Here is a 27,676-nt window from a genome sequence, read left to right on the forward strand (position 1 = left end):
GCTGGAGTAGGCCATCTGGCCCTTAAAGCCTGTTCTGCCATTCAACAAGATCATGGCTGATCTTCCACCTAAACTCCACCTTCCCGCACTATCCCCCATATCCCTTAATTCCCTTCATTCCCCAAAATTTATGGACCTCTGTCTTGAATATACTCAACGACTGAGCATCCACCGCTCTATGGGGTAGAGAATTTCCTGTCAAGCTCCTTCAGAATGTTATATGTTTCAGTTAGATCACACCTCATTCTTCTAAACTCTAGGGAATATAGACCTAGTCTACTCAACCTCTCCTCATATAAGGGCAATCCCCTTATCCTAGGAACCAGTAGAGTGAACCTTTGCTGCACTCCCTTTAAGTATGTCTTTCCTTAGGTAAGGAGACCAGAACTGTACACAGTACTCCAGGTGTGGCCTCACCAATGCCCTGTATAATTGTAGTAAGACTTATACTCTAATCCCTTTGTAACAAAAGCTAACATCATTTGCTTTCCTAATTGCTTGCTGTACCTGCATATTAACTTTCTGTGATTCATGTACAAGGACACCCAGGTCCCTCTGAGTGCAAACATTTCCCAGTCTCTCACCATTCAAAAAATATTCTGCTTTTTTGTTTTTCCTACCAAAGTGGATATCTTAACACTTCCCCACATTGTATTCCATTTGCCATATTCTTGACCACTCAGTCAATCTATATCTCTTTGCGTCCACCTAACTTTATATCAGCAAACTTGGATACGTTACTCAGTCCCTTCATCAAATCATTAATATAGATTGTAAATAGTTGAGACCCAAGCACTGATCAGCTGTGGCTCAGTTGGTAGCACACTCGCCTCTGAAGGTTGTGGGTTCAAGTCCCACTCCAAGGACTTGAGCGCATCAAGCTAGGCTGACACTGCAGTACAGTACTGAGGGAGTGCTGCACTGCCGGAGGTGCCGTCTCTCGGATGAGACATTAAACCAAGACCCCATCTGCCCTCAGGTGGATGTAAAAGATCCCATGGTACTATTTCGAAGATGAAGTTATCCCCGGTCTACTGGCCAATATTTATCCCTCAACCAACATAACAATAACAGATTATCTGGTCATTATCACATTGCTGTTTGTGGGAGCTTGTTGTGCGCAAATTGGCTGCTGCATTTCCCACATTACAACAATGACTACACTCCAAAAGTACTTCATTGGCTGTAAAGCGCTTTGAGACATCCGATGGTCATGAAAGGCACTATATAAATGCAAGTCTTTCTTTTCTTTTTCCCCCGCTAGTTACAGCCTGCCAACCTGAAAAAGTCCTGTTTATTCCTACTCTGTTTTCTGTCCATTAACCAATCCTCAATCCATGCTAATATATTACCCCCAATACCATGAGTCCTAATTTTGTGTAATAACCTCTTGCGTGGCACCTTATCGAATGCTTTTTGAAAATGCAAATACACTACATCCACTGTTTCCCCCTTATCCATCCTACTAGTTACATCTTTGAAAAACTCTTAAGATTTGTTAAACATGATTTCCCTTACATAAAACCATGCTGACTCTGTCTAATCATATTATGATTTTCTAAGTGCCCTGTTACTATGTCCCTAATAACAGATTTTGCCTACTACTGATGTCAGGCTAACTGGCCTATAATTCCCCATTTTTTCTCTTCCTCCTTTCCCATTTCCCATTGTCCAACCTTATCTCATAAGTTTTTTCCAATTTATCTGGGCTAAGTCCCTTTTCAACTCATTGAAATAGTTTTTTTTCCAGTCAAGTATGTATGTATCTTTGACTGTTCCCTCTCCTTTTCAGTTTTTATAACAATCCTAATTATGTCTGGCAAGAATGTTCAAACACAATTTCCTCAGCTGGGCAAATATTAATAAAAAGAAACAAAGAGCAAGTGCTGGCATTATGAAACAAAAGCAGCAGATGCTGGAAATAATCACCAGGTCATTCAGCTTAAGGAGAAAAGATGAAGGTTATAAGCCCTACCTTAACCTGTCTTTTCTGTTTACTGAGGCTGAATGAACTGCTGTGCATTGCTAGTATTTTCTATTACTATTATGAAACAAGACTACCCTTGGAGTTAAAGAAAAGACTTGCAATTATATAGCGTCCTTTCATGACCACCGGACGTCTCAAAGCGCTTTACAGCCAATGAAGTACTTTTGAAGCGGAGTCACTGTTGTAATGTAGAAAATGCGGCAGCCAATTTGCACACATCAAGCTCCCACAAACAGCAATGTGATAATGACCAGATAATCTGTTTCTGTTCTGTTGGTTGAGGGATAAATATTGGCCAGGACACCAGGGATAACTCCCCAGCTCTTCTTTGAAATAGTGTCATGGGATCTTTTACATTCACCTGAGAGAGCACACGGGGCCTCGGTTTAACATCTCAGCCGACAGTGCAGCACTCCCTTAAAACAATAAATACATGTGAGTAGCTTTAGGTATATGTAAATTAATCTAGCAGATTGATATTGCAATACACTAGTTGCAATGCATGAGTGCAAATGTTCCACCCGTCCATGAAGTCTCACTGAAGACCTGCAGTATTCACGGTCCACAAAGCTGGCGCTTCTCAACCCAGCCCAGCCCTGCACCCGGAAGAGCGCCGCGGAGCGAGCGCGCGCGCGCGCGCACGCCAACGGCGCCGTGCCCGCGGTCCGCCGCCTGTTCCCGCGTTTAATGACGTCACGACCGGAGGCGGTCAGCAGCGACCGGTAGCGACACAAGATGGCGACCACCGGGAGCAAGAGTGAGTCGGGGCAGAGGGTGTGGGTGCTTTTCTTTTCTTCCCGCTTTATAAAGTCTCCATTCGGAGCCGGCTGGTTCGAGTGAGCCGGCCCCTCCCCCCCCGATCCGAATGCGGTCTCTTTCCTGGTTGCTGGGAGCCGCTGGCTCCTGGGGAAGGGCCCCGGGGAGCCGCGTCTGCAGGTTAGTTCGAAGCCTGCCATAATCTGCGCCCTCACTGTTTGTGTGGGCAACTCGAGCGGTTTCGTTTTCATTGAGGGATCCGGCAACGGCCCGACCGGATTTGTCCGCGGGAGGAGGAGGAGGAAGCGCATTTTAATCGGAAATAAAACGTTGCCGAGTTTTTTTTTGTAGTGCCAGCATATTTTGTCTTAAGGTATGTGTGCCTTGGCCACCTCGGCAGAGGCAGGTTGTTGCTATTGCCGCCGCTGTAGCCTGGCTGCGGTTTGCTTCCTGTGGGTGAGGCTGCGCCGCTTTTTCTCTGTCCTTTTTTAAGGTTCACGCTTTTGCCCGCAAATAAGTAGCCCACGCAGGCTAACGTCCTGCTTCCCCATCCGCTTCCTTGGGGGTCCTTTCCCCTTTTATTAGTTTAAACATCTGCTTAGGTATTTCAAATTTAATTCAGATGTGTAATGGCAGTTTCCCTCATTGTCGTCATTTTATATAATCCAGACACAACGGTTTTTTTTAATGTGCATTTTTCAGCTATTGTGAAACTGCAAGGGGTAGGTGTCCTGTTCTACAACATTTGTCATAGAAATTGTTAGAACTGTTTAGGGGAACCTTTTTCTGAAATGTTAGATTATGCTTAGAATTTAAGTGATAAAAATAAATTTAAAATGATGTAATTTTTTTAAGTGTCAGCTTGATTCAGTTTGATTTATGGTTGCTAGGCCGTTGTAGTTTCAAGCCTCAATCATGTATTTGTAAATAATATTAATCTAGACAGGTTTTCTAGTGCACTCCTGTTAGTGGCCCATTTTATAATCGCCATCCAGAATTTATAGGCAACCCCTGCCCCCCACACTCTTATCAGATAATCCAGTTGTTAAATTATTCTGGGACTGTTGCCGCCTCAACAACAACTTGTATTTATATAGCGCCTTTAACGTAGTTAAAAAGTCCCAAGGCACTTCACAGGAGTATTATAAGACAAAATATTTGACACTGAGCCACATAAGGAGAAATTAGGGCAGGTGACCAAAAGCTTGGTTAGAGAGGTAGGTATTAAGGAGCATCTTAAAGGAGGATAGAGAGGCGGAGAGGTTTAGGCAGGGAATTCCGGAGCTTAGGGCCTAGCCAACAGAAGGCATGGCAACCAATGGTTGAGCGATTTATAATCAGGAATGCTCAAGAGGGCAGAATTAGAGGAACACATATCTTGAGGGGGTGGGGGGCGGAGTGGTTGTGCGGCTGAAGGAGATTACAGAGATAGGGACGAGGCCATGCAGGGATTTGAAAACAAGAATGAGAATTTTGAAATCGAGGTGTTGCTTAACCAGGAGCCAATGTAGGTCAGCGAGCACAGGGGTGATGGGTGAACGGGACTTGGTGCGAGTTAGGACATGGGTAGCCAAGTTTTGGATTACTTCAAGTGTACGTAGGGTAGAATGTGGGAGACCATCCAGGAGTGCATTGGAATAGTCAAGTCTGGAGGTAACAGAGGCATGGATGAGGGTTTCAGCAGTGGATGAGGTGAGGCAGGGGCAGAGATGAGCGATGTTACGGAGGTGGAAATAGGTGGTCTTAGTTATGCTGCGGATATGTGGTCAGAAGCTCATTTCACGGTCAAATATGACACCAAGGTTGCGAACAGTGTGGTTCAGCCTCAGACAGATGTTCGGGAGAGGGATGGAGTCCGTGGCTAGGGAACAGAGTTTGTGACTGGGATTGAAAACAAAGGCGTCGGTCTTCCCAATATTTAATTGGAGAAAATCTCTGCTCATCCAGAACTGGATGTCTGACGAGCAGTCTGACAATTTAGACACCGTGGAGAGGTCAAGAGAAGTGGTAGTGAGGTTGAGCTGTGTGTCATCAGCGTACATGTAGAAACTGACGCTGTGTTTTTGGATGATGATGTAAAGCGAGAAATAGGAGGGGGCCAAGGATAGATTGTTGGGGGACATCCTCACCCCTTGATCCTCCTAGATCAGTCCTGAATGGTACCTTTTAGTTAATTTGAACCTGTGTCCCCTTGTCCTAATGTTGTTGCAGTTGAATTTGTAGTAGAGTTTTGGGTTTACTTTTTCTGTTTGAGAGGATATAATGAAAGAGCAGCCGATACAAAGGATTTTAACAACATACAAGAAATTTATATTTAAATAAGTCAATCAGCGTTGAGTAAGGACAATTTCTCCAGAAGGTTGAAGCAATGGGTGATATATAAGTACTTTATCTTGGTTTTCATACAAGACTGATAGTGGGAATGAAAAGTTATGAGGAGAAAGTAAAAATGAAATTAGGAATTGATGGTGCAATTCAAAAGTATGGAGTGGTACTGGGCCCTGGTGGCATACATCCTAGATTACTGAGGAAATTAGAGAGGAAATAGCAGAACTTTAACCTCAATGTTTCAAACAACTTTGGATATGAAATTTATGCCAGAGGCCTGGAGGGTTGCCAGTATAACACTTTTGTTCAGGAAGGGAGACGGGGATAGACAAAGTAACTAACTATAAACCAGTTAGCCTAACCTCAGAGGTGGGTAAATTTCCAGAGATCATAATACAAGATAAAATTAATTGCTCATTTAAAAGGAATAGATGTGAGGAAATAATTAAGTGTATTGATAAAGGAAATGCAGTGGATGTGTATATGGATTTTCAGAAAGTGTTTAATAAGGTCCTACTTAGCAAGCTAGTTCATAAAAATGAACACACATGCATGATATTAAAGGGAATGTGGTACCATGGATAGTAAGTTAACCAGAGGATAGAAAATAGTGGTGATGAATAGGAAGTTTTGGGGACTAGATTGTAAACAGTGGTGTCTTCCTGGGGTCCGTATTAAGACCATAAGGGGTGCAATATGAAAATTTTCAGGCACAAAAATAAAGAATGTGGTTATCCAAAGAGGACTGTAAACAACTTCAGGTGGAAGCAGATAGATGCCAGTTCAATTTAATGTAGGGAAATGTATGGTGATGCATTTTGGGATAAAGAATACGAGGAGTAACTAAGCATCAAATTGTGAAAGAGCAGAGACTTGATTTAGAGACAGAATTTTAAAGTGGGAGGAAAAGTTAAAACTGGGATTAAAAAAACATTTGGAATTGTGGATTTCATAAATAGGGACAGAGTACCAAAGTACCAGTTTTGGGTGCTCTATTTTAGGAAGGACGCCAAGGCCATGGAGAGGGTAAAGAAGAGGTGTACTAAGATGAATACCAGGGCTGAGAGGCTTTAGTTATGAGGAGCAATGTTCCCTGTAGACTGCCCTGTGTTCTGCAGGCCTGTTTCTTTCAATGTGTGGTCCCTTTCAATTTAATGCATAAGCAGTACAGGTAGACGACCCTTTATCCGAACTTCCGAAAACCGAAACCCTCTAAAAACCGAAGGTTTTTTCATTCAGCATAAGTCGTGCGCACGACATGACCAGAGTGGCGCACGACTTACGCTGAGCAGGGCAGAGGGTCACTGAGTTCCCTCCTGGGTAGGAGATTGCAGGCCGAGCTGGGCAGTGTGAAGGAGGTATACTGGGAGAGTGAACCCAACAATACAGCGGCCCGTCCGATAGCTGCAGCGGCCTGTCCGATATTCTTTTCTCCCGACCCCCCCCCCCCCCCCCCTTTCGGATAAGGGATAGTGTATCCTTTATCCGCACTTCCGAAAACCGAAATCCTCTGAAAACCGAAAGTGTTTTCGTTCAGCGTAAGTCGTGCGCACGACGCCGACCCCCACCCTCGACAAATTTCCCAGTCTTATAAAATACCTTCCGAAATTTTCCGAAAACCGAAACACGGCTGGTCCCGAGGTTTTCGGATAAAGGATAGTCTACCTATATTTCCAGTGTAAAAGCTTGTGAGCAGCCTGTGTGGGACCTTGCAGATTGCTGCGCACGCGCACAGTTTAGAGGGAACATGGATGAGGACACACGAGAGAAACTATGGCTCTTATAGAAACATAGAAGATAGGAGCAGGCCATTCGGCCCCTCGAGCCTGCTCCGCCATTCAATGCAATCATGGCTGATCATCCAAATTCAGTACCCTGTCCCTGCTTTCACCCCATATCCCTTGATCCCTTTAGCCTTAAGAAATATATCCAACTCCTTCTTGAATATATTTAATGAATTGGCCTCAACTGTCTTCTGTGGTAGAGAATTCCACAGGTTCACCACTCTCTGGGTGAAGAAATTCCTCCTCATCTCTGTCCTAAATGGCTTACCCCTTATCCTTAGACTGTGACCCCTGATTCTGGACTCCCCAACCATCGGGAACATCCTGCATCTAGTTTGTCCAGTCCTGTCAGAATTTTATAAGTTTCAATGAGACCCCCTCTCATTCTTCTAAACTCCAGCGAGTATAAGCCCAATCGACCCAATCTCTCCTCATACGTCATTCCTGCCATCCCAGGTATCAGCCTAGTGAATCTTCGCTGAACTCCTTCCATGGCAAGAACATCCTTCCTCAGATAAGGTGACCAAAACTGCACACAACACAACACTAAAACAGAGAAAACTAAGAGGAGATCTGATAGAGGTGTGCGAAATTATAACGTGTTTTCATCAGGTAAATTAGATAAAACTATTTCTACTGTTTGGTAAGCCGGTAACCAGATGGTGTACATTTAAGATCATCCAAAAAACAAAAGGAAAGGTTAGGAGAAATTCTGCGCAGATCTCAGTTGGGACATGGAATGCCTTATCAGAAACGGATGGAAGCCGAATCCGTAATCACTATTAATGGGAGTGGATAAATATTTAGAAAAGCATTTAATAGTTAGACGGCAGAGGAATGGGATTAAATGCCTAGTTCTTTAGCTGGCACAAGTGCAGTGGCCTGCATGGCCACTACCTGTGCTGTAATATTCTATAGCATTTATTTTTTTCTATACCTCCTGTAGTTCCTGCTCAGTTGCTTCCTTTCAAGTCAGAAATCTCTCACGTTTTTCTCGACTTTCCTCATACCTCAGTCCTCTAACACTGGGGATCAGTTTTGTATCTCCTCGGCTTATTCCCTGATATTGTGGTATTCAAGAGATGAAAAGAAAAAATACATGCAAATACTGGAAATCTGAAGCAAAAATCAAAATGTGCTGAAAATGCATAGCCGGTCTGTCATGGGAAACAGGTTAATGTTTCCACTGTGGAATATTTTTATTCAGTTTTCTCTTTATATAGATGCTAATGGTGCTGCCGTATATTCTAGCATCTTCTATTTTTATTACATTATGCTGAAGATGTGGTGTGGTCTAACCAGATTATAACTTCCTCCTTCTTAGAATTTAACCAAACAGTAATGTTTATTTGTTTTAATAAATGCTGAGTCTCCTAAAACTCCAGATCTTTCAGCTTCACCTGTTGCTATTTTGCTCCCATTCATGCATTCTGTATGTTGATTTATTTTGCATTTCTATATGCAATACTTTGCACCTATAAGTCATATTCATTTTGTCACTACCCTATCCATTTGTATATTTTACCTACTTCATTTTGTAACTTCCTGGCTATCTCTTTAGATTCACTTGCGTGCTCTCCCGATGTTGGTGTTGTCTGCAAATTTGACTAGCTTGCTTTGAGGTTTTGAATCCAAGTTAATGTGCGGGCACAATATGATGAAAGTGTATTGTAAATATGCTCCCCTTTGCTTTGTGTTTGGAATAATATCTACAGTGATTCTGAAAAAGCTGGCAAACTATAGTGGAAGAAATAAAATCAAACGGCAAAGAGTTTAAGAAAATTACTGAGATTAATGGATTTGTAGGGTTACGGAACTAAGGCGGGTAGATGGAGTTGAGATACAGATCAGCCATGATCTGATTGAATGAATGACAGAACAGCCTCCGGGCTGAATGGCCTACTCCTGTTCCTATATTTCTATGAAAAAAATGGCTTGGGTAGCATTGCGAGACGGATGATATCAGCTGAACTGCTTGATTCTGTTTTAACTTTGTAACATACCCCCAGTTAGTTGTTCTGGCCAATGAGTTAAAATTAGCTCCTCGGGGTCCTGAACTAGTTTTGGCAGCAGCAAAGAAAGCACTAGAAATGTTTGCATAGAGCATGCTGTATATGTATTGCAGTATGTTTTCCAGATCCAAGTTGCATGGTAGCTAAATTTATATGGCCAGCTGAGGGGGTGAGCTCAGTTCTCCTGCTCTCTTAATTAAAAAACTCAATAATGTGTTTAACTTGTTAAATACCCATCTACTGGAGTCCAACATGAAAAAAATGCTCCAAGTTCCTACATCAGTCCTGGACTACACTGTAATTGGGTAGATCTTAGTGATGTACTAGATTTCACTGCTTGCATTTAAAATGGTGGTTGTTATTTATAATGTCAGACTTGGCTCAATGGTAGAAGGCCATGGGTTCAAGCCCAACTCAGGAGAATAGAGCGCATAATCTAGGCAGATATTTCGGTGCTGCAGGGTTGGAGGTGCTATCTTTCGGCTGAGGCTCTGCCTGCCCCCTCAGGTAGATATAAAAGATCCCAACCAGCAACCCCTCAGCCAACACCAAAAAAGACAGATTATCTGGTCATTTACCTCATTCTGTTCGTGGGACACTGCTGTGCAAAAATTGTCTACCACATTTCCCTACATTACGACCATATTACAACAGTGACTACACTTCACTGGGTGTGAAGTGCTTTGGTTCATCCTGAGGTTATGAAAGGTGCTATATAAATTCTCTTCCTTCCTTCTTACCTACTTTCTTTCCTGCATTCTACTGGTATTTTGTGTGGTATACTGGAAACTATTGTGCATGTAGAAATATATATCAGAAGGATGGAATAACAAACTGGTTTTGGAATATTCTAACTGGTGTATCGTGGTCACAAGTTCTAGATTGTAAATGTCTGATGGCATTTCTGACTGATTTATACGCAAGTATGTGATCAGAATTTTAACCATTTGGAAAGTTAGCTATACCTTTTTTTAATGGGAGTAAACTGTATTTGTAAAATACTACAAAAGTTTCATGATGGCTAATTTTAAAGTGTTTTAAAATGAGTCTACAAAGATAATTTGTAGATTTTCCAGCGGTTGTTGCAATGATAACAAGACTTGAGTGTGTTAGAATTGGCGGCAAGTCCTGCCCCAGCTCCAACGCATTGGCTGACACAGTGTGTCAGTAGACACTCCAGAGCGAGGACAAACCCAGATGCAAATAACATGGAAGCTTAAAAGCTGAAGCGGCCTGCAAGGATGTGGTTGTAGTAGTTGTGAAACATTTTTAGTAGAATCCTTTTGTCATTGAACACCAATTATAGCAAAAATAATGTTTTTTGCAGCAGTGTTTTTTTGAGCAGTTTTAATAACCAGCAGCAGGAAAGCCTGCAACTGAATGGTAGTGCATGTTTATTAAGGAAGTGGTAACTGGGCACTTAGAAAATCATATGATTAGGCAGAATCAACATGGTTTTATGAAAGGGAAATAGCGTTTAACAAGTTTATTACAGTTTTTTGAGGATGTAACTAGCGGGGTAGATAAAGGGGAACCAGTGGATGTAGTATATTTAGATTTCCAAAAGGCATTCAATAAGGTGCCACATAAAAGGTTGCTACGCAAGATGAGGGCTCATGGGGTTGGAGGTAATATATTAGCATAGTTAGAGGATTGGTTAACAGACAGAAAACAGTTTTGGGGTAAATGGGTCATTTTCCGGTTGGCAGGCTATAACTAGTGGGGTGCCACAAGGATCAGTGCTTGGCCTTCAGCTAATTACAATCTATATTAATGACTTGGATGAAGGGACCGAGTGCAATGTATCCAAGTTTTCTGACAATACAAAGCTAGGTGGGAAAGTAAGCTGTGAGGAGGACGCAAAGAGCCTGTAAAGGGATATAGACAGGTTAAGTGTGCAATAAGGTGGCAGATGGCATGTAATGTGGGGAAATGTGAGGTTATTCACTTTGGTAGGAAGAATAGAAAAACAGAATATTTTTTAAATGGTAAACTATTAAATGTTGTTCAGAGAGATTTTGGTGTCTTCAGGGTTAGCATGCAGGTACAGCAACCAATTACGAAGGCAATGGCACATTGGCCTTTATTGCAAGGGGGTTGGAGTACAAGAGTAAGGAAGTCTTGCTGCAATTGTACAGGGCTTTGGTGAGACCACACCTGGAGTACTGTGCACAGTTTTGGTCTCCTTATCTGAGGAAGGATAAACTTGCTTTTGAGATGGTGCAGCGAAGATTCACTAAATTGATTCCTGGGATGAGAGGGTTGTCCTATGATGAGAGATTGAGTAGATTGGGCCTATACTCTCTGAAGTTCACATTCTTGATATTTTAACAAGTCGTGTAACCAAATGAATAAAGAATCATTGACAGTGATTTGTTAAATGTTGAGACGAAAAAACTTGGAATTTTAAAAGTGGTGGCTGCGACTAAAACCTAAATCTAAGGATTTGTTCACACAACCCGTGGTTTGCGTTCAGTTGATTGAATGAAAACTAACAGTGCTGCTCAAAAATAAACTCTTAGATGATGATGCTCAGCCAGTGGATCCAACAGAGGAGTAGCTGATTTTTGTTTCTCTTTCCTCCCTGCCCGACCTCCCCTTTTCCAAATTTGCTCTCTTCCTTTCTACGTTCATGCTGGAGTACAGTTTTACAGACTCCACTATCTCGCCTAAGTGTCCTTTCTTGTGTTTTAGGCTAGACAGTGGGTGGTGACAAACTATTCAACTGTCTGTAAAAGCGTAGGTCCCTTGCAGTCAGAATCGGGAATTTATAATGGGAAACAAAGAAATGGCAGACCAACTAAATTCATACTTTGGTTCTGTCTTCACAAAGGAGGACACAAATAACCTCCCAGAGATGCCGGGGAACATAGGGCCTGATGAAAGGGTGGAACTGAAAGAAATAAGTATTTGTAGGGAAATGGTGTTAGGAAAATTGATGGGACTGAAGGCTGATAAATCCCCAGGGCCTGATAATCTACATCCCAGGGTACTTAAGGAAGTGGCCCTAGAAATAGTAGATGCATTGCTGGTCATCTTCCAGAACTCAATAGACTCTGGAACAGTACCCATGGATTAGAGGGTAGCTAATGTTACCCCACTATTCAAAAAGGTGGTCGAGAAAAAGCGGGGAATTATAGACCGGTAAGCCTGACATCGGTAGTGGGGAAAATGCTAGAATCTATTATAAAAGATGTAATAGCAGAGCACTTGGTAAGCAGTGACAGGATCAGACAAAGTCAGCATGGATTTACAAAAGGTAAATCATGCTTGACTAATCTACTGGAATTTTTTGAGGATGTAACTGGTAAAATAGATAAGGGAGAACCAGTGGATGTGGTGTATTTGGACTTTCAGAAGGCTTTCGATAAGGTCCCACATAAGAGATTAGCGTGCAAAATTAAGGCACATGGGATTGGTGGCAAGGTATTGACTTGGATAGAGAACTGGTTGGCGGACAGAAGGCAGAGCGTTGGAATAAACGGGTCGTTTTCCGAGTGGCAGGCAGTGACTAGTGGGGTACCGCAGGGATCGGTCCTAGGACCCCAGCTGTTCACAATATATATTAATGATCTGGACGAGGGAATTGGATGTAATATCTCCAAATTTGCAGACGACACAAAGCTGGGTGGGAGGGTAAGCTGTGAGGAGGATGTCGAGAAACTCCAGTACGATTTGGACAGATTGGGTGATTGGGCAGAAACATGGCAAATGCACTATAATGTGGATAAATGTGAGGTTATCCACTTTGGTGGCAAAAACAGGAAGGCAGATTATTATTTGAATGGCAATAGATTGGGAGAAGGGGAAGTGCAAAGAGATCTGGGTGTTCTTGTACACCAGTCGCTGAAGGTAAGCATGCAGGTGCAGCAGGCGGTTAAGAAGGCAAATGGTATGTTGGCCTTCATAGCAAGAGGGTTCGAGTACAGGAACAAGGATGTCTTGCTACAGCTGTACAGGGCCTTGGTGAGACCGCACCTTGAGTATTGTGTGCAGTTTTGGTCGCCTTACCTGAGGAAGGACGTTCTTGCCATGGAAGGAGTACAGCGACGATTCACCAGGCTGATACCTGGGATGGCAGGAATGACGTATGAGGAGAGATTGTGTCGATTGGGCTTATACTCACTGGAGTTTAGAAGATTGAGAGGGGATCTCATCGAAACCTATAAAATTCTGTCAGGCCTGGACAGACTAGATGCAGGAAGGATGTTTATGATGGCCGGGGAGTCCAGAACCAGGGGTCATAGTCTAAGGATAAGGGGTAAGCCATTTAGGACTGAAATGAGGAGGAATTTCTTCACCCAGAGAGTGGTGAACCTGTGGAATTCTCTGCCACAGAGGGCGGTGGAGGCCAGTTCATTAAATATATTCAAAAAGGAGTTGGATATATTTCTTAAGGCTAAAGGGATATGGGGAGAAGGCAGGGACAGGGTACTGAATTTGGATGATCAGCCATGATCTCATGGAATGGCAGAGCAGGCTCGAGGGGCCGAATGGCCTACTCCTCCTATCTTCTATGTGAGTGCCACCAGAATGGAACCTAATTCTGCTCCCACTTGACTTGCTCACGCATGCACATTTCGATACAGACCAACGGGCAGTTACTAGGAGTGGAAACCTTGGCTGACCTTTTTCCATCTCCCAGCCTGCTGGGAGCAGGAAGGAATGAGACTAAATAGCACATCAATTGTAGGCACACCCTAGCTGAGATCAGCTATCTCGCTACAGACCCGGGAACAAATGAAGGAGCAAACTGCTTTAGTTACACATTTGCTTTGCCAACTAAGTCGTTAGGGGAGCTGGTCGATCTGTTTCTAAGCTGCTAGTGCTGTTTTATAACTGGATGGGGAAAAATGTGTTTCCAAATGGGAAATTGTATTGTCCTTGCCCTGAACCAGTTATTCAGTGTAAATCAGGAATTTGCCATGTGAGCAATTGTAGAAATATCCTTCATTTTAACAAGGTACCTAAGAAGATTACTCAGTGTATCCCTGTCTCGTGCTAAGAAGCACCAAGTCTTGTATGGCAGTGGTGCCACTAACCAGACGGGGAAAAATGTGGGTGGCAGGCACACGGGCTAGTGGTTCAGTGAGAGGCACTAATTCCTTGCTCTCCGAGTAACTTTAGCAGAACTTGTGTTTGGTTTAGGTCTTCAGATATTAAAATGGAGCTTTTAAAAAGGCAAAGATATTTTCAAAAACAAAAATTATTTGTAATTTGACTTTTTTGCCTTTTTAGTTAGCTGTTTTACAGGAGAAGAGCAAGGTCAAAAACAAATCTCATTAAAGCTGCTGTAAGTCCACACTACGAGCAGTGGCTATGTTAACTTGCTGCTGCAGATTTGATGGTGGAATTGATGCAATTGGGAGCTGTGTATTTAGAGAATTTGAAATAAATCCAAATGCCCAAAAGTTGCTGAATACAGTAGCAAATGAAGCCTAATTGTATGTTTCCTGTTTGGCACAATAGAGGAGGTTTTGGTATGGAACTGCACACGTTAACCAAGACGCATTCTATACTAACAACAGAAAATGCTGGAAAAACTCATTTGTTATTTCGGATTGCCAGCATCTGCAGTATTTTGCTATCGTACGCATCCTATACTGTCTGATTGTCAGGAATCCCCAATTATATACAGAGATCATCCGCTTATCTCATTCATCAATTCTACTGAAGCTCATATGGGATTGAAAGAAAGAAATAACTTTCATTTGATATCACCTTCTATCAGACGAACCCAAAGTACTTCACATATGACAAATCACTGAAGTTCTTGTTATTTGGGTATGCATGGCAGCCATCTTGCGTCTAGTAACATAATACAAAGCAATGAGATGAAGACCAGTTGATCTATTTATGGTGGTCTTGGCTGCGATAAGAATGTTGACAAAAATACCAAGAGAACTCGCTAATCTCCTTTGACTACCATCAAAAGATCTTTAATATTCATTGGAACAGCCAGATAGGGCCTTGGTTTAATGTCTCACCCAAAAGACAGCACTCCCTAAATAGACTAGTGTCAGCCTAGATCAACTTTTTGGAGCGGTTGTCTGGATCTATGTGACACAGTTATTGAGTGGCTGCATATGATTAAAATATCTGGGGGTTTGGCAGAATTGTGATTAAAGTAATTATTTCAGACATAGTGTTAATGTAAAGCTGGACAAACATTTGCACACTTTGCTATATTTACATTTATAATCGACCTTTTACAAGACTATCGGTCGGTTTTTCAAAGCGAAATAGGGCTTGCATCTGATTCACACGCACTTTCATTCTTGGTGCTAGCTTTGTTGTGGACGACTGAAGGATGTGAGTCTTGAGCAAAACCAGGACATCTGTAGATTCATTTGTGAAAAGTTCTCTCGCATACACTTGCAGAGCCAAATAATAGCAGCAGGCACTGGGCATAACACTACTTGTTGAATGCTCGTACGCTGACCATATCGAGCCTGCTCTTCAGCATTGCAGTCAGGTTACTGGGACACTCCAGACTGTCAGCAAGAGTTTCCAAACCCCTCCAGCTCCTGCAATCTGTTACAGAAGTCTTGGAAACCGCTAGCTAGCCCACACGCCACAATCTTCATCCTGGAAGTGCAATAGCTATGGTTAGTAGTCCTTTGCAGCTCCTTTTCTGTGACAGCATATAACGGGAATGTGACGACTTACCACAAGGCACCTGACTTGAAACTCCAGAACTTATTTGCAAAAGTGCTCAAATGGCTGAACACCTGATCAGCCTCTTGATGAGAATATTGAAGTGTTTTGTGAAATCCACTCAATGCAAGGTCCATTTGACCTGTCTGATCACTGAGATCTGGCAGGGGTCTTTTCTTCTGCTCCAAGAGGTATATTTCATGACGCAAGTCAGAAGTACCATACCATAGTCAAGCCAGTGTACATTATGCACAGTTTTGCAAATTTAACTCTTCCAGCTGGTTTTCAAACTGGAGGTGGTTCAGGCCTCTTGCTTGAATGAGGGTGCTTGCCTTAATGGTATTCCACAATTGGCTGCAGGTTGACCCACCAGAGCCTTTTGGTGTAAAAAGCAGTGGTGGCTGAGAGTTGAATTGTTTATCTGCAACTCAGGTTGTGAGTGGTCGCAATTATTTCCAGGATTTGCACCAAAGTAGGCAACACCCACTGAGTGCATCTGCCCAAATATGGGTGGGTGTGTTCAGTGGGTCATCAATATCGCCATAGCAATGCTGAATGCCATCATGTTCCGAACGGCCAGCGTTGCTTTGGCATCAAAGGCCCGGCAAATGATTGCAGTTGATCACTGGGCAATTGTATTCTGGAAACCTGTATTTAAAAAAAAAACGTAAGTTTGGAAACTGGCACTCTTCTTCACCTGCCCCCCAAAACCCTGCAGCAGCCATTCCTCCATTCCAAAGTGGGCATCGTGCCAGGGGCCTGACAATTATGCTAATTAATCTGACCATGGTCATCACTTAATGCAAGAATTTCCAAGTCAAGCCGATGCAAAGAACGTTACACCAACTTCACACTGGGTTTCTGCCAAAGCATGTTTGCAGTGCATCACGGGTTAGTCCAACAGACATGGCCCTTCATACATACATCTGACTTTTCCAAATGCAACAGGTCAGATTCTGTTAAATGTAATGGATTATTTTTGAACGTGGAAATTATAAACGGGTAATATTTCGGTTCATTTGTTACCTATTTGTTTTATGTACTTCAAAGCAGTTTGTCTTGCATTGAAGGAGCTGTTGACTCAAAGATGCGTAGCTGAGCAATATTCACACTTAGTGCTTCTGTCCATAGCGAGGTTGTACCACATGAAATGATGGGCCCTATCAACCAGTTGCACTGATGTCTTTTGACATTTGTTCCAGCCTTCGTGCTTGTTTTGCACGATAAGCTGATGTTGACAGAGACACGCCTCTTCCATGAACTGATAAATTATGCTATGACCTTTATTCTCAAAGCTTCTCAATACCACCATCTGCGAAGGGCTTTGTGATCAAAACTAGCTATGTGTGTGTGTTCTATATACCTCTTTTTGCATGCTGGAAAATGCTGCTCGAGTGAGTTGATTTTTCAATTCACTGACTTCACTGCAAAAATCTGCCAAGTTTTGCTTCAGGTTTGGTCTTGTAGTCCTCTTGTAAGTTGAACTCCATGAACAGCTTGACATGGGACAGAATACTCTGAAGCTTCCTTTTCCTGGAGTTCCTGTTTGCCATTTCAATCAGACAATCTAGCTTTACAAAGTAAGCTAACATAATTAGGGGTTTTAAATAATGTGGAAACATTCATTTTTTTTCAATGCTGATTTAACAGTGCACAGTGAATAATCTAGCTATTCATACTTTATCACACAGAATTATTACATGAAATCATTGCAGTGCACCTGTGCGTCCTGTGATTTGGATTTTATTCTGTTGATAATGAGGCATTAACATTTTAAGATTCATGCAACATTAAACATGGAAGACCTCATTTTAAACTTCACATGTGAGTCAAGCAGTTACACTTTTTCCCCCCCACAAGTCAGTGTTTGAGGGTGTTGGCAACAATCTATTCACTGTTCCCCTTTGACTCTCTTGTGTGAAAAGTTCAAGACCATCATACACACAAATGTAAGCCTCCTCTGCAAAGTTAGGCTCTATTACCTTTTTGCTCTTCACTACTAGGCTTGGTCTGGTGTCCCTACTAACTCTTGCCTTTTACCATCTGACTTACTTACCATAATAATCTGCTGTCCTGATAGATACTTGCTCCCCACTGCGCTCTGCCTCTATTGCCTTTTCCTCTAGGCTCGCTGTTTCTGTCATCTGTAGCCTCTGCTCTTTCTCGGTCAATATGACTGCTGTGAAGTTTAAGTACTTAGAAGCTTCAACCGTGGCTCTTTTTAAACTTACCTGGCTTGGAGAACTGTAAAGGCTAATTGACCTATCCTGTTTTTCAGTGTTTTATTTTGCTCTCATACTAATGCTGTTCCATTCCTCATTGTTTCTTTCTTCCTCTCTTGCCGTGTCTCTTACTATCCTTTTTTCTGTTGCTTCCAATTCTTTGTATTTCACTTACTTGCTCTGATTTCCTCTTCAAATCTTGTCAATTCAAGAATAACCCCTTAAAGTTTTGAAGAAACAGAATGAAAGAAAGCAGAGCCACAATTAAAAGGCCCCTCCACTCCAGATTAGCTAATTGGTGTCCCTGGCCATTAAAGCTAATTCTCTGCTCTGTAAACATTTGATCAATGCTTTCCTTTTGCTGCTCGTAGTGTCACGGTCTAGATAAAATAGCTTTGTGGACCATCTTACATTATTTGAGAGTCCCATGAATATGTGAAACACCTCATTAGATTCCCAAGCTGAATTTGAATTGGCTTTCTTTTTAAGAATGTTAACATGTTTTAGCAGACTATAAGACTGTGTGGTGTCTATGTATAATTTGCCGTAAATGTTTTGTTTTTATTTTAAGTTTAGTGCAATATGAAAGAAAAACACTTTCGTTTTCAGGCAATAAGAAAAGATATTGATCGTTTGGTTGCAAATGTGATCTCGTGTTCAGTAATAATGGTCCCGGTTTTGCGGTAAGAATAAATGTGAGGCTCTCATTGCTCACTGTAAATTATGGAGTAAATCGGACAGTAACTTCCAGTGTCTACACATGCGCATTTAAATGCGGAAATCAGGAAGTTGCTGTCTGATTTGATCTGTTCCTCCACAAGCTTTGTTACACCGGTGACCTCACCAAGAGACTGCATTAAAATACATGAATGTGAAGTTGTTGTACTTGCCCACTAGATATCCACTAAACAGCTGAAAAAGTTAAGGATTGTCCATTCCAGTGTAACTGAATTTTTAGTGGCATGATGAGTCCAATCAATGTCTCTGGCACTGAAAATTTACTTTACAAGTGTGGAGTTTCATTCTTTCATATTTTAATTATCGTTAGATTTTTTTTTTAATTACATTTTCTTTTGTCTTTTTTTAATCTCTCTCCCTTTTAATCCCATCTTTCCTTCTCTATTTTGTTTTCAGTACATGATTTGGCATTAAATTAAATATTCTAACTTGCACTCCCTGGTTTAGACTCTGTGTCTCAGTAAGGATTCTTCAATCTGGTTGAAGAGACACACTGTTGCTTGCCCTGTTCACACAGGTCCCAGATCCCCTGTAGATGATGCCATGCTGAAATGGCTTTCTAATTAGCATAAATTGCCACGCAAAAGCGCACAGTCTGTGCAGCTGTAAGCATAATGAAACGGCAAGTGATGTTCGTTCGTTCTCCGCTGACTGCAAAATCTGGGCCACTGTCATTTAGGCAGCATTGTAACACACACACACTACTGAGATTGTCCAGGTGCAACATGTTTATATGAAAAATGTATCGGTGATGCTTTTCTATATGCTTTTACTTGCATGATCCTGACACTTTCAAATTTTTCTTTAATTTTTTTAAATTCTGCTTCTCTCTTTTTAAAGGGTAGTTTGGGGGTGCTATGGTAAGAGAGCAGGTAGGGTCCCCTGTACAGATATGAAAAGGGCAGAAAGAATTGGTGTAGAACACATGCCTCATAAACACACAGTGGTTGTTTGATCCACACAGTTTTTTGCAACGTGTCTACCTTACTTTAAAGCCCCTATCGGTTTTTAGCATTTCCTATCGTGTTAATCAACAAATGTCTCCTCCTTTCTGGGACACAATCGCAAATGGCACAGGCACTATGCACGAACATATTAAGGATTGATCATCGGTCTAAACAAATACATTGGGATTAACAATAAAATAAGTTAAATTTAAAATAGCAATCAGCGTGACAATGCATTCAATAAATTTGATCTCTGGTTACTAAAAGTACAGATCTGTAAGTGCTACAATACTTTTTTATGACTCATAAGTTATGTCCTGGAAATCAACATTTTTGATTGAGGAAGTTGATTAAATTAAAGGTATGAGGGACTAAAGGTGACCTAATAGAGGTTTTCAAGATGGAGAGGTTGTGATAGAGTAAATGGGGGAAAAGGTATTTCCTCTGGTGAGTGGGTCAATAACTAGAGGTCAGAGATTCAAAATCATTGGAACAGGGTCTGATGGGGAGATGAGCAATTTTTTCACTCAGTTGTCGGGATCTGGAATGCTTCACCTGAAAAGATGATGGAAGCTGATTCCATAAATAATAAAAGGGAGTTGGCCGAGTACTTGAGGATAAGTTACTTACAGGGTTACGGACAAAGGGCAGGGATGTGGGACTAAGCATGACTGCTCTTCTAAAGAGCCAGCGCAGGCACGACGGGCCGAATGGCCGCCTCCTGTGCTGTAAGTTTCTATGATTCTAAATCTAGTTTAATATTTTTTGATTAGAGGAGGGAGATTTGTGCTGTAGGATGTCAACACTAGTTGACCAATGTATTCATACCCCATAAATAAATCTGAGTAAGTTGGCCTGAGTTTACTTTGAGTTTGGAGTCCTCATTCACACAGCTAACTCCAAATCCAATCTGAGCTGGCGGTGCTTCTTTTGATTTTGATGTAATGTATACTATATTCCCTGGAGGGGCAATAAACTGAAGAATAATTTGATTTAAAAAAAAAAAAAAAGACTTTTTAAACAACACGATGGGATCTCTAATTCAGATCTGAAATTGGCCGGTCCTGGGGTTAGACAGTTGTCTAGGTATTGCTTCGATCTGCTGTCGCCCCTGTCTACACCAGTTTTAGCATTGTTACAAAGCAGGAACCACTTCTAATTGATGCTAAAGATGGTGTGAATGCATCCTGAAAATTTTAATGCCTTTTTTCTTTCCATTTAATATTCTGAGCCCATCATGTGTTTGATACTGCAGTAATGCTTCCTTTATGTTCCCCTTCTCCCCCAACCTGCCTACATTCTCTCTTCCTTCTTCATTACAGTGTATTCATGTATGTTTATGGTAAAGATGTCAACTATTCTTCAAATGAGGCATCTTTCACACACTGAGCTACAATCCCTGCAAATAAAAGTTTGAAAATAGGTCCTAAGTTCATCCACTGAGTAGCTTGGTTATAGACCAGGAAGGTTCCAGATTTGATCGCTAATCTCAGTCAGCATAGCAGTAGGGTCAAGTTCCCTTGAGCATCCCTGAGTTAGGGAGCAGAGAATTGGTTAGGTTCTCATTCTTGATCACTATCCTGCAACTCCTACTGGAAGTGCGTGGATATGCATGTCTGGTAAGGACAGCATTGAACTCTTGTGATGCCCCATGGTTGAACGGCTTGCCAACAGTACTGACCATCTGCAGATGCATAATGGCCATTTAGGGTGAGGTAGTGGAGGGTAACTGACACTGGAAATTGTACCAGCACGAAGGATTCAGGAAGAGAAGAAAATGTTTAATCCCGTCTTTAAATCATTCAAGCGCACTCTTAGTTGAGCTTTGACTGACATTTGCTTTGCTAACATTGACAAAATGTATCAAAAGATGAGATTCAGTACAGGCCTACAGTTTCTTTTTACGGAGATTAAGTTCAAATACTGATCTATTTGACTAGTTATTTTCTCATCATATAGAACCTTCATAATTCAAAGATTCTTGAGGTTTCTGTAAGGATTAAATGGTGATTGTGGCTGAAATGGAGGGCAGCTACATTTGATCTTAATTTACGGTTGGAGCAAATTTTACACTGCAATCATTAAAGTAACATTAAAGCTTCAAATTGCCAGCTTCAATTTAATGCTTAATGAATAGAACATTTCTCCAACTTTTTGGTTTACCGTGTGCAGACTTATGAGACCATTTTAATGTGCGTCTTTCCACTCGTCTGAAACAGCTGTCGACTGCTTTGGCAGTGTTTTTTTAATTCGTTTATGGGATGTGGGTGTTGCTGGCAAGGCCCACATTTATTGCCCATCCCTGATTGCCCTTGAGAAGGTGGTGGTGAGCTGCCTTCTTGAACCGTTGCAGTCTTTGTGGTGAAGGTACTCCCACAGTGCTGTTAGGTAGGCAGTTCCAGGATTTTGACCCAGTGACGATGAAGGGTCGGCGATATACTTCTAAGCCAGGATGGTGTGTGACTTGGAGGGGAACTTGGAGGTTGTTCCCATGCGCCTGCTGCCCTTGTCCTTCTAGGTGGAAGAGGTCGCGGGTTTGGGAGGTGCTGCCGAAGAAGCCTTGGCTAGTTGCTGCAGTGCATCTTGTAGATGGTACACACTGCAGCCATGGTACGCCGGTGGTGGATGGGGTGCCAATCAAGCGGGCTGCTTTATCCTGGATGGCATTGAGCTTCTTGAGTGTTGTTGGAGCTGCACCCATCCAGGCAAGTGGAGAGTATTCCATCACACTCCTTACTTGTGCCTTGTAGATGGTGGAAAGGCTTTGGGGAGTCAGGAGGTGAGACACTCGCTGCAGAATACCTAGCCTCTGACCCACTCTTGTTGCCACAGTATTTATGTGGCTGATCCAGTTAAGTTTCTGGTCAATGGTGATCCCCCAGGATGTTGATGGTGGCGGATTCGGCGATGGTAATGCTGTTGAATGTCATGGGGAGGTGGTTAGACTCTCGCTTGTTGGTGGTAGTCATTGCCTGGCACTTGTGCATCATGTTCCTGAAGGATGTCATGGTAGCTCAGAGGAGAACGATAAATTTTGAGTTCATGTAGTTTTTTTTAAACAAGTGATCAATAGACTAACATTTTTAGTGGGGATCTGAACTTTGAAGGAAAAAAAATTGAGACACACACAAACTCAATTTAAAGATGCCAAGAATCTCATTTATTTTAGCTGCAGCTTTTCCAAACAATTCATTGCTGCTGGAAAACCAAGTGGAGAACATTATTTTGAAAGCTGTTTTACTGGTAGATAAAGTAGGGGGAAAAAGTGCTTGAAACTAGGTATTTTCTATTAAATAAAAGTTGATTATAGAATTTGCTTTTAACTAAATTTTAAACTTAACTGCTTTCAATTTAACAAAATAAAAAATTATAATGAATGGAAAATATTTGATTTTTTTATACCAGACTTGATCTTAAATACATTCTAAAAATGTTGAAAGAGCTCAACTAAAGGCAATAATGTGTGATCTTCTTCACCACCTCCTCGTTGACCTCATTCCCACTAAACTGCTGACCACCAAAATTCTGTTCTTGGCCCCATGCTAGCTGACCTTGCAAGTGGATCCCTCTCTTCAGGTACTGCCCCTTATCATTCAAAACTGGTGTCAGCTTCCCCTCCCCTCAAAACATCCACCCTCGACCCCTATGTCCATGCAAACTGCCACTCCATTTTCAACCTCCCTTTCCCTTCAAAAGTCCTTGAATATGTTATCACGTCCCAAATCCGTGCCCATCTTTCCTGCAACTCCCTTTTTGAATCAGTCCAATGAGGTTTCCGATCCTGCAACAACAATAAAATGACCCTGATCAAAATCACAAATTACATTCTATGTGACTGACAATGGTGCATTTTTCCTCTTCAACTTCTTTGCAGCTTTGCACATGATCACCTTCAGCATCCCCCTTAAATGCCTCTTTTCCAACTCAGTGGAACTGACCTTGTTTGGTTCTACTCTTCCCTATCCCATTATAGGAGGAGAATATCTAGTAATGGCTTCTCTTCCTACCCCTGCACCGTGAGGTTTGGAGACCCCACAAGGATCAATCCTTGGCTCCCTCCTCTTCCTCATTTACATGCTGCCCCTTGGTGACCTCATCTGAAAACACAGGTCAGTTTCCACAAGCATGCTGATGACACCTGGCTCTACCCCTCCTCCACTTCTCAATTTCGCTCCCTCCCCCATACCTCTCTTACTTCTGTGTTGTCAGACTTGCATGTCTGACATTTAGTCTTAGGTGAGCCTCGATTGCCTTCATTTAAACATTGGGAATACTGACGCCATTGTCTTCAGGCCCTGCCACAAACTCCGTACCCGTGTTACCGATTGCGTCCTCCCCTGGCACTGTCTCGGGTTGTACCAGACTGTTTACAACCTCGGCACCCTATTCGATCACATTGAGCTTGCATCCCATATCTTCACAAAGACCACCTACAGGAAACTCTCGATTTACCGGCACCTAAATAACCGGAAATCTCTGTTAACCGGCAAAATTCAGGAGTAGCTTCAAGTAAGTTTTTTACTTCATATTAGTGGCAGTTCCTGGATCTGTGGCTGTGTAACTGGGGTTCCTGCACTTGTTGCTAAGCAACAGGTACGCTTGGTCTGTGGCCGGAGTTCCTGCACATGTTGCTAAGCAACAGGGAAGCCTGGATTTGTTGCTGTGTACGGAGCTCTCGTACCTTTTAACTATACTTCTCTGTAATCCGGACTTTTTGATAAACCGTCACCACGCCGGTCCCGTCAGTGCTGGATAATAAAGAGCTTCCTGTACTTCTACCTCCTTATCATCTGCTGCTGAAATGCTCGCCCATGCCTTTTTTACCTCCAGACTCAGCAGTTGCAATGCTCTCTCGAGTCGGCCTCCCAATACTCTAGATTTGTGGTCATCCAAAATTCTGCTGCCTGTATTTTATCCCACTCAATCAATCACTCCTTTCCTTGCTGACCCGTATTGGCTCCTGGTCTCCCAACACCTCATAGAAGATAGGAGAAGGAGTAGGCCACTCGGCCCCTCGAGCTTGCTCCGCCATTCAATGAGATCATGGCTGATCATCCAAATTCAGTACCCTGTCCCTGCTTTCTCCCCATTTCCCTTGATCCCTTTAGCCTTAAGAAATATATCTAACTCCTTGAATATATTTAATGAATTGGCCTCAACTGTCTTCTGTGGTACAGAATTCTACAGGTTCACCACTCTCGAGGAGGAATTTCTTCACCCAATCTCTGTCCTAAATGGCTTACCCCTTACCCTTAGACTGTGACCCCTGGTTCTGGACTCCCCCGCCATCGGGAACAGCCTTCCTGCATCTAGTCTGTCTAGTCCTGTTAGACTTTTATAAGTTTCAATGAGATCCCCCCTCATTCTTCTAAAACTCTAGCGAATATAAGCCTAATCTACCCAATCTTTCTTCATACGTCATTCCTGCCATCCAAGTATCAGTCTGGTGAATCTTTGCTGCACTCCCTCCATGGTAAGAACATCCTTCCTCAGACTAAAACTGCACACAATACTCAAGGTGTGATCTCACCAAGGCCCTGTAAACTGCAGCAAGACATCCTTGCTCCTGCACTTGAATCCTCTCGCTATGAAGGCCAGCATACCATTTGCTGCCTTAACCGCCTGCTGCACCTGCATGCTTACCTTCAGCGACTGGTGCACAAGGACACCCTGGTCTCGTTGCACTCCCCTCTTCCCAATCTATTGCCGTTCAGATAATCTGCCTTCCTGTTTTTGCCACCAAAGTGGATAACCTCGCATTTATCCACATTATACTGCGTCTGCCCAATCGCCCAACCTGTCCAAATCGTACTGGAGTTTCTCTGCATCCTCCTCACAGCATACACGCCCACCCAGCTTTGTGTCGTCTGCAAACTTGGCAATATTACATCTAGTTCCCTCGTCTAGATCATTAATATGTATTGTGAATAACTGGGGTCCTAGCACCGTTCCCTGCGGTACCCCACTAGTCACTGCCTGCCACTCAGGAAAAAGACCCGTTTATTCCAATGTAAAATTCTCGCCAGGATGTCGAACAAGCAGTCTGACACCAGAGGGAATGGGGGGTTGAAATAGTTGGTGGAGAGGCAGAATTGGGTGGTGTTGGTGTGCATGTGGAAGCTGACCCTATCTTCCATGATGAAACAGCAACAATGTACATTATATAACATCTTTTTAAGGTACTTCTGGGGCATATGGGGAAAAAGTAGATGCTGAAACAAAGAAGCTTTTTGGGTGACTAAGAGGATGGAAACAACTAATTTTGACCTCTACCCAACTATCACGCTGGTACCACACTTTAGTTGCACTTATCCCATTTTTGTATACAATGGCCCAGAACTTGCATTCCTAATGCCGGCGAACTGGCAGCGTGCGCAACCTAATGCGGAAATCCTGAAGTTGTGGTTGGTCAGTCACAGCACCTCCACACGCTGTACTGTGTGCCCCTCTTTCCCCCCCCCAGAGCCAGCAATCGTGAAATCTTTCAAATCATGGAAACTCTAGAAAATTTTAGCTCTTCTGCGGTAATATCGCTGTTAAATTCCCCACCAGGTTAGGTGTAACTGGGATTTTAACAGCATATTGACTGCTAAACGAACATTATGGCCCTGAAAAACTCATTTTAATTTTGTGCAATGTAAATTTATACATTTTAATAAAAATAAATTTTAAGCTTTTTTAAAAATGTAATATTTTTTTAAAGTTTGTTCATCTTTATTTCTGGTTTGCCTTTTCCCCATGCGAGGACCCCAATCTTTGTTCTCTCTCTCTAATATTTTTTAAAAGTTAGAATTTTAAGAGCTTACTCACTTCCTTGTTCGCTGTCTGTGAGAATTTTGTTTTGATTGGCTGCTTAGACAGTTTGTTGACGTCACAGCAGCTCGCTCTATGGGTTTCCCACTATACTCCGTTGATTTGAATTACACATCGGAAGACCCGAACTTCTCGACACAGTGATCGAGCTCTTTGTGCACAGCTTACTTTGGGGCCAGCGGTGATCGCCTTTGCTTCACCGCTGACTGCAAATTCTGGGCCAATATTTGTAAACTCTAAGCAACTATATTAACTGAGGACAGATGCTTCAGCAACTGTTTAGTACTTTGTATTCTACTTTTTAAAATAGAACTAATCACTGCTTTTTAAATCTAAACGGGTACGGTGGATTAAACAAGTTGTATCATTGATTTAGTGCTAATAGAATACATGCATACAGTTTGGAAGGCAGGATTAAGAATAGTTTGCATTTCTGTTTTGATTCATTTGTACTTTAAACAGGAAGTGATAATAGAAGTGTTCTTAACTGTTTCTACCATTGCATTAATTACTTTGAAAACATTACACTTTGCCAAAAGTATATATAAGTTACTTCCTGTAGGTTCAATGCAATAAGATATATACAGGAAGTAAACTACTTACATTTTTAGAATTTTGCAGACCTGTGTGCATTTTCACCTGTGAAATGATGGTTTTGCACTGTCCTGTTTTTCCATTAATGAGTTGCATAGCACTACAGCATAGAAATCTTCCAGTAATAAAGTTCTGCATCCTCAGATTCTTGCTGCTCTTGTTTTAGAATGATTTAAGCACTGGAATCAGATACTCTGGTACATGTAAAAGGTTCTGTCTGTCCGGTTTCTGATCTACCTGAAGATATGAAAAATTAGAGGCTGAACAGCAAGTCCCCCAGGTTCTGTCTGATTACAGCTCAATTGAAGATAATTTGGAGAATATGGCGTTCAAAACAAAACTGGCACTCTTGTTATTAGGTTAAAGAATCTCTTGCCAAAATTCAAGTGAGATTTAGAAGCAGACTTGTATAGATCAGATTATGTATAAACTATGTATTTTTATCCTTCAGTGACCGTGAATTTGACAAAAATAACACCTTTTGGTGTAAATACAAGCAGCGTATTTAAATAAAAAGCTATAGAATGCTCCATTAAGGTCATGTCTGCTTCCTTTCAGCCTTTTAACATTTGGTTACATATGAATTCCGAGCCAGCAATTGAGATTTAGACAGGATGCAGGTAACAGTGTGGCTGATAAAGCCAGACATCGAAATGTCAAAACTTGGTCATCGACCTGAAACGTTAACTGTTTCTCTCCACAGATGCTGCCTGACCTGAGTATTTCCAGCAATTTCTGTTTTTTTTTCAGATTTCCAGCATCTGCGGTATTTTGCTTTTGTTTTACTATAGTCCTATTGATTTGTTTATCAAGTCAGTTCATATTACAGTAATTGAAT

At 42.1% G+C, this 27,676-nt stretch overlaps 1 protein-coding gene across 3 annotated transcripts in view; it reads left to right on the forward strand.

The window, feature by feature from the left end:
- Window positions 1-2,636: 2,636 nt before the first annotated feature.
- Window positions 2,637-27,676, forward strand: part of LOC147108628 (ubiquitin-conjugating enzyme E2 variant 1-like) — a 32,675-nt gene continuing 7,635 nt past the window's right edge. The window contains exon 1 of one of the 3 annotated variants that reach the window (XM_086005324.1): window positions 2,637-2,744. In XM_086005324.1, coding sequence (XP_085861450.1) covers window positions 2,723-2,744 — 22 coding nt within the window. In that variant the 5' untranslated portion in view covers window positions 2,637-2,722. The other 2 variants (XM_086005325.1, XM_086005326.1) reach the window with 2 other exon arrangements.

The sequence above is a fragment of the Somniosus microcephalus genome, chromosome 13, assembly GCF_052327205.1.
Source record: "Somniosus microcephalus isolate GS21.2 chromosome 13, FLI_Smic_1.0, whole genome shotgun sequence".
NCBI classification, from domain to species: Eukaryota; Metazoa; Chordata; class Chondrichthyes; order Squaliformes; family Somniosidae; genus Somniosus; species Somniosus microcephalus.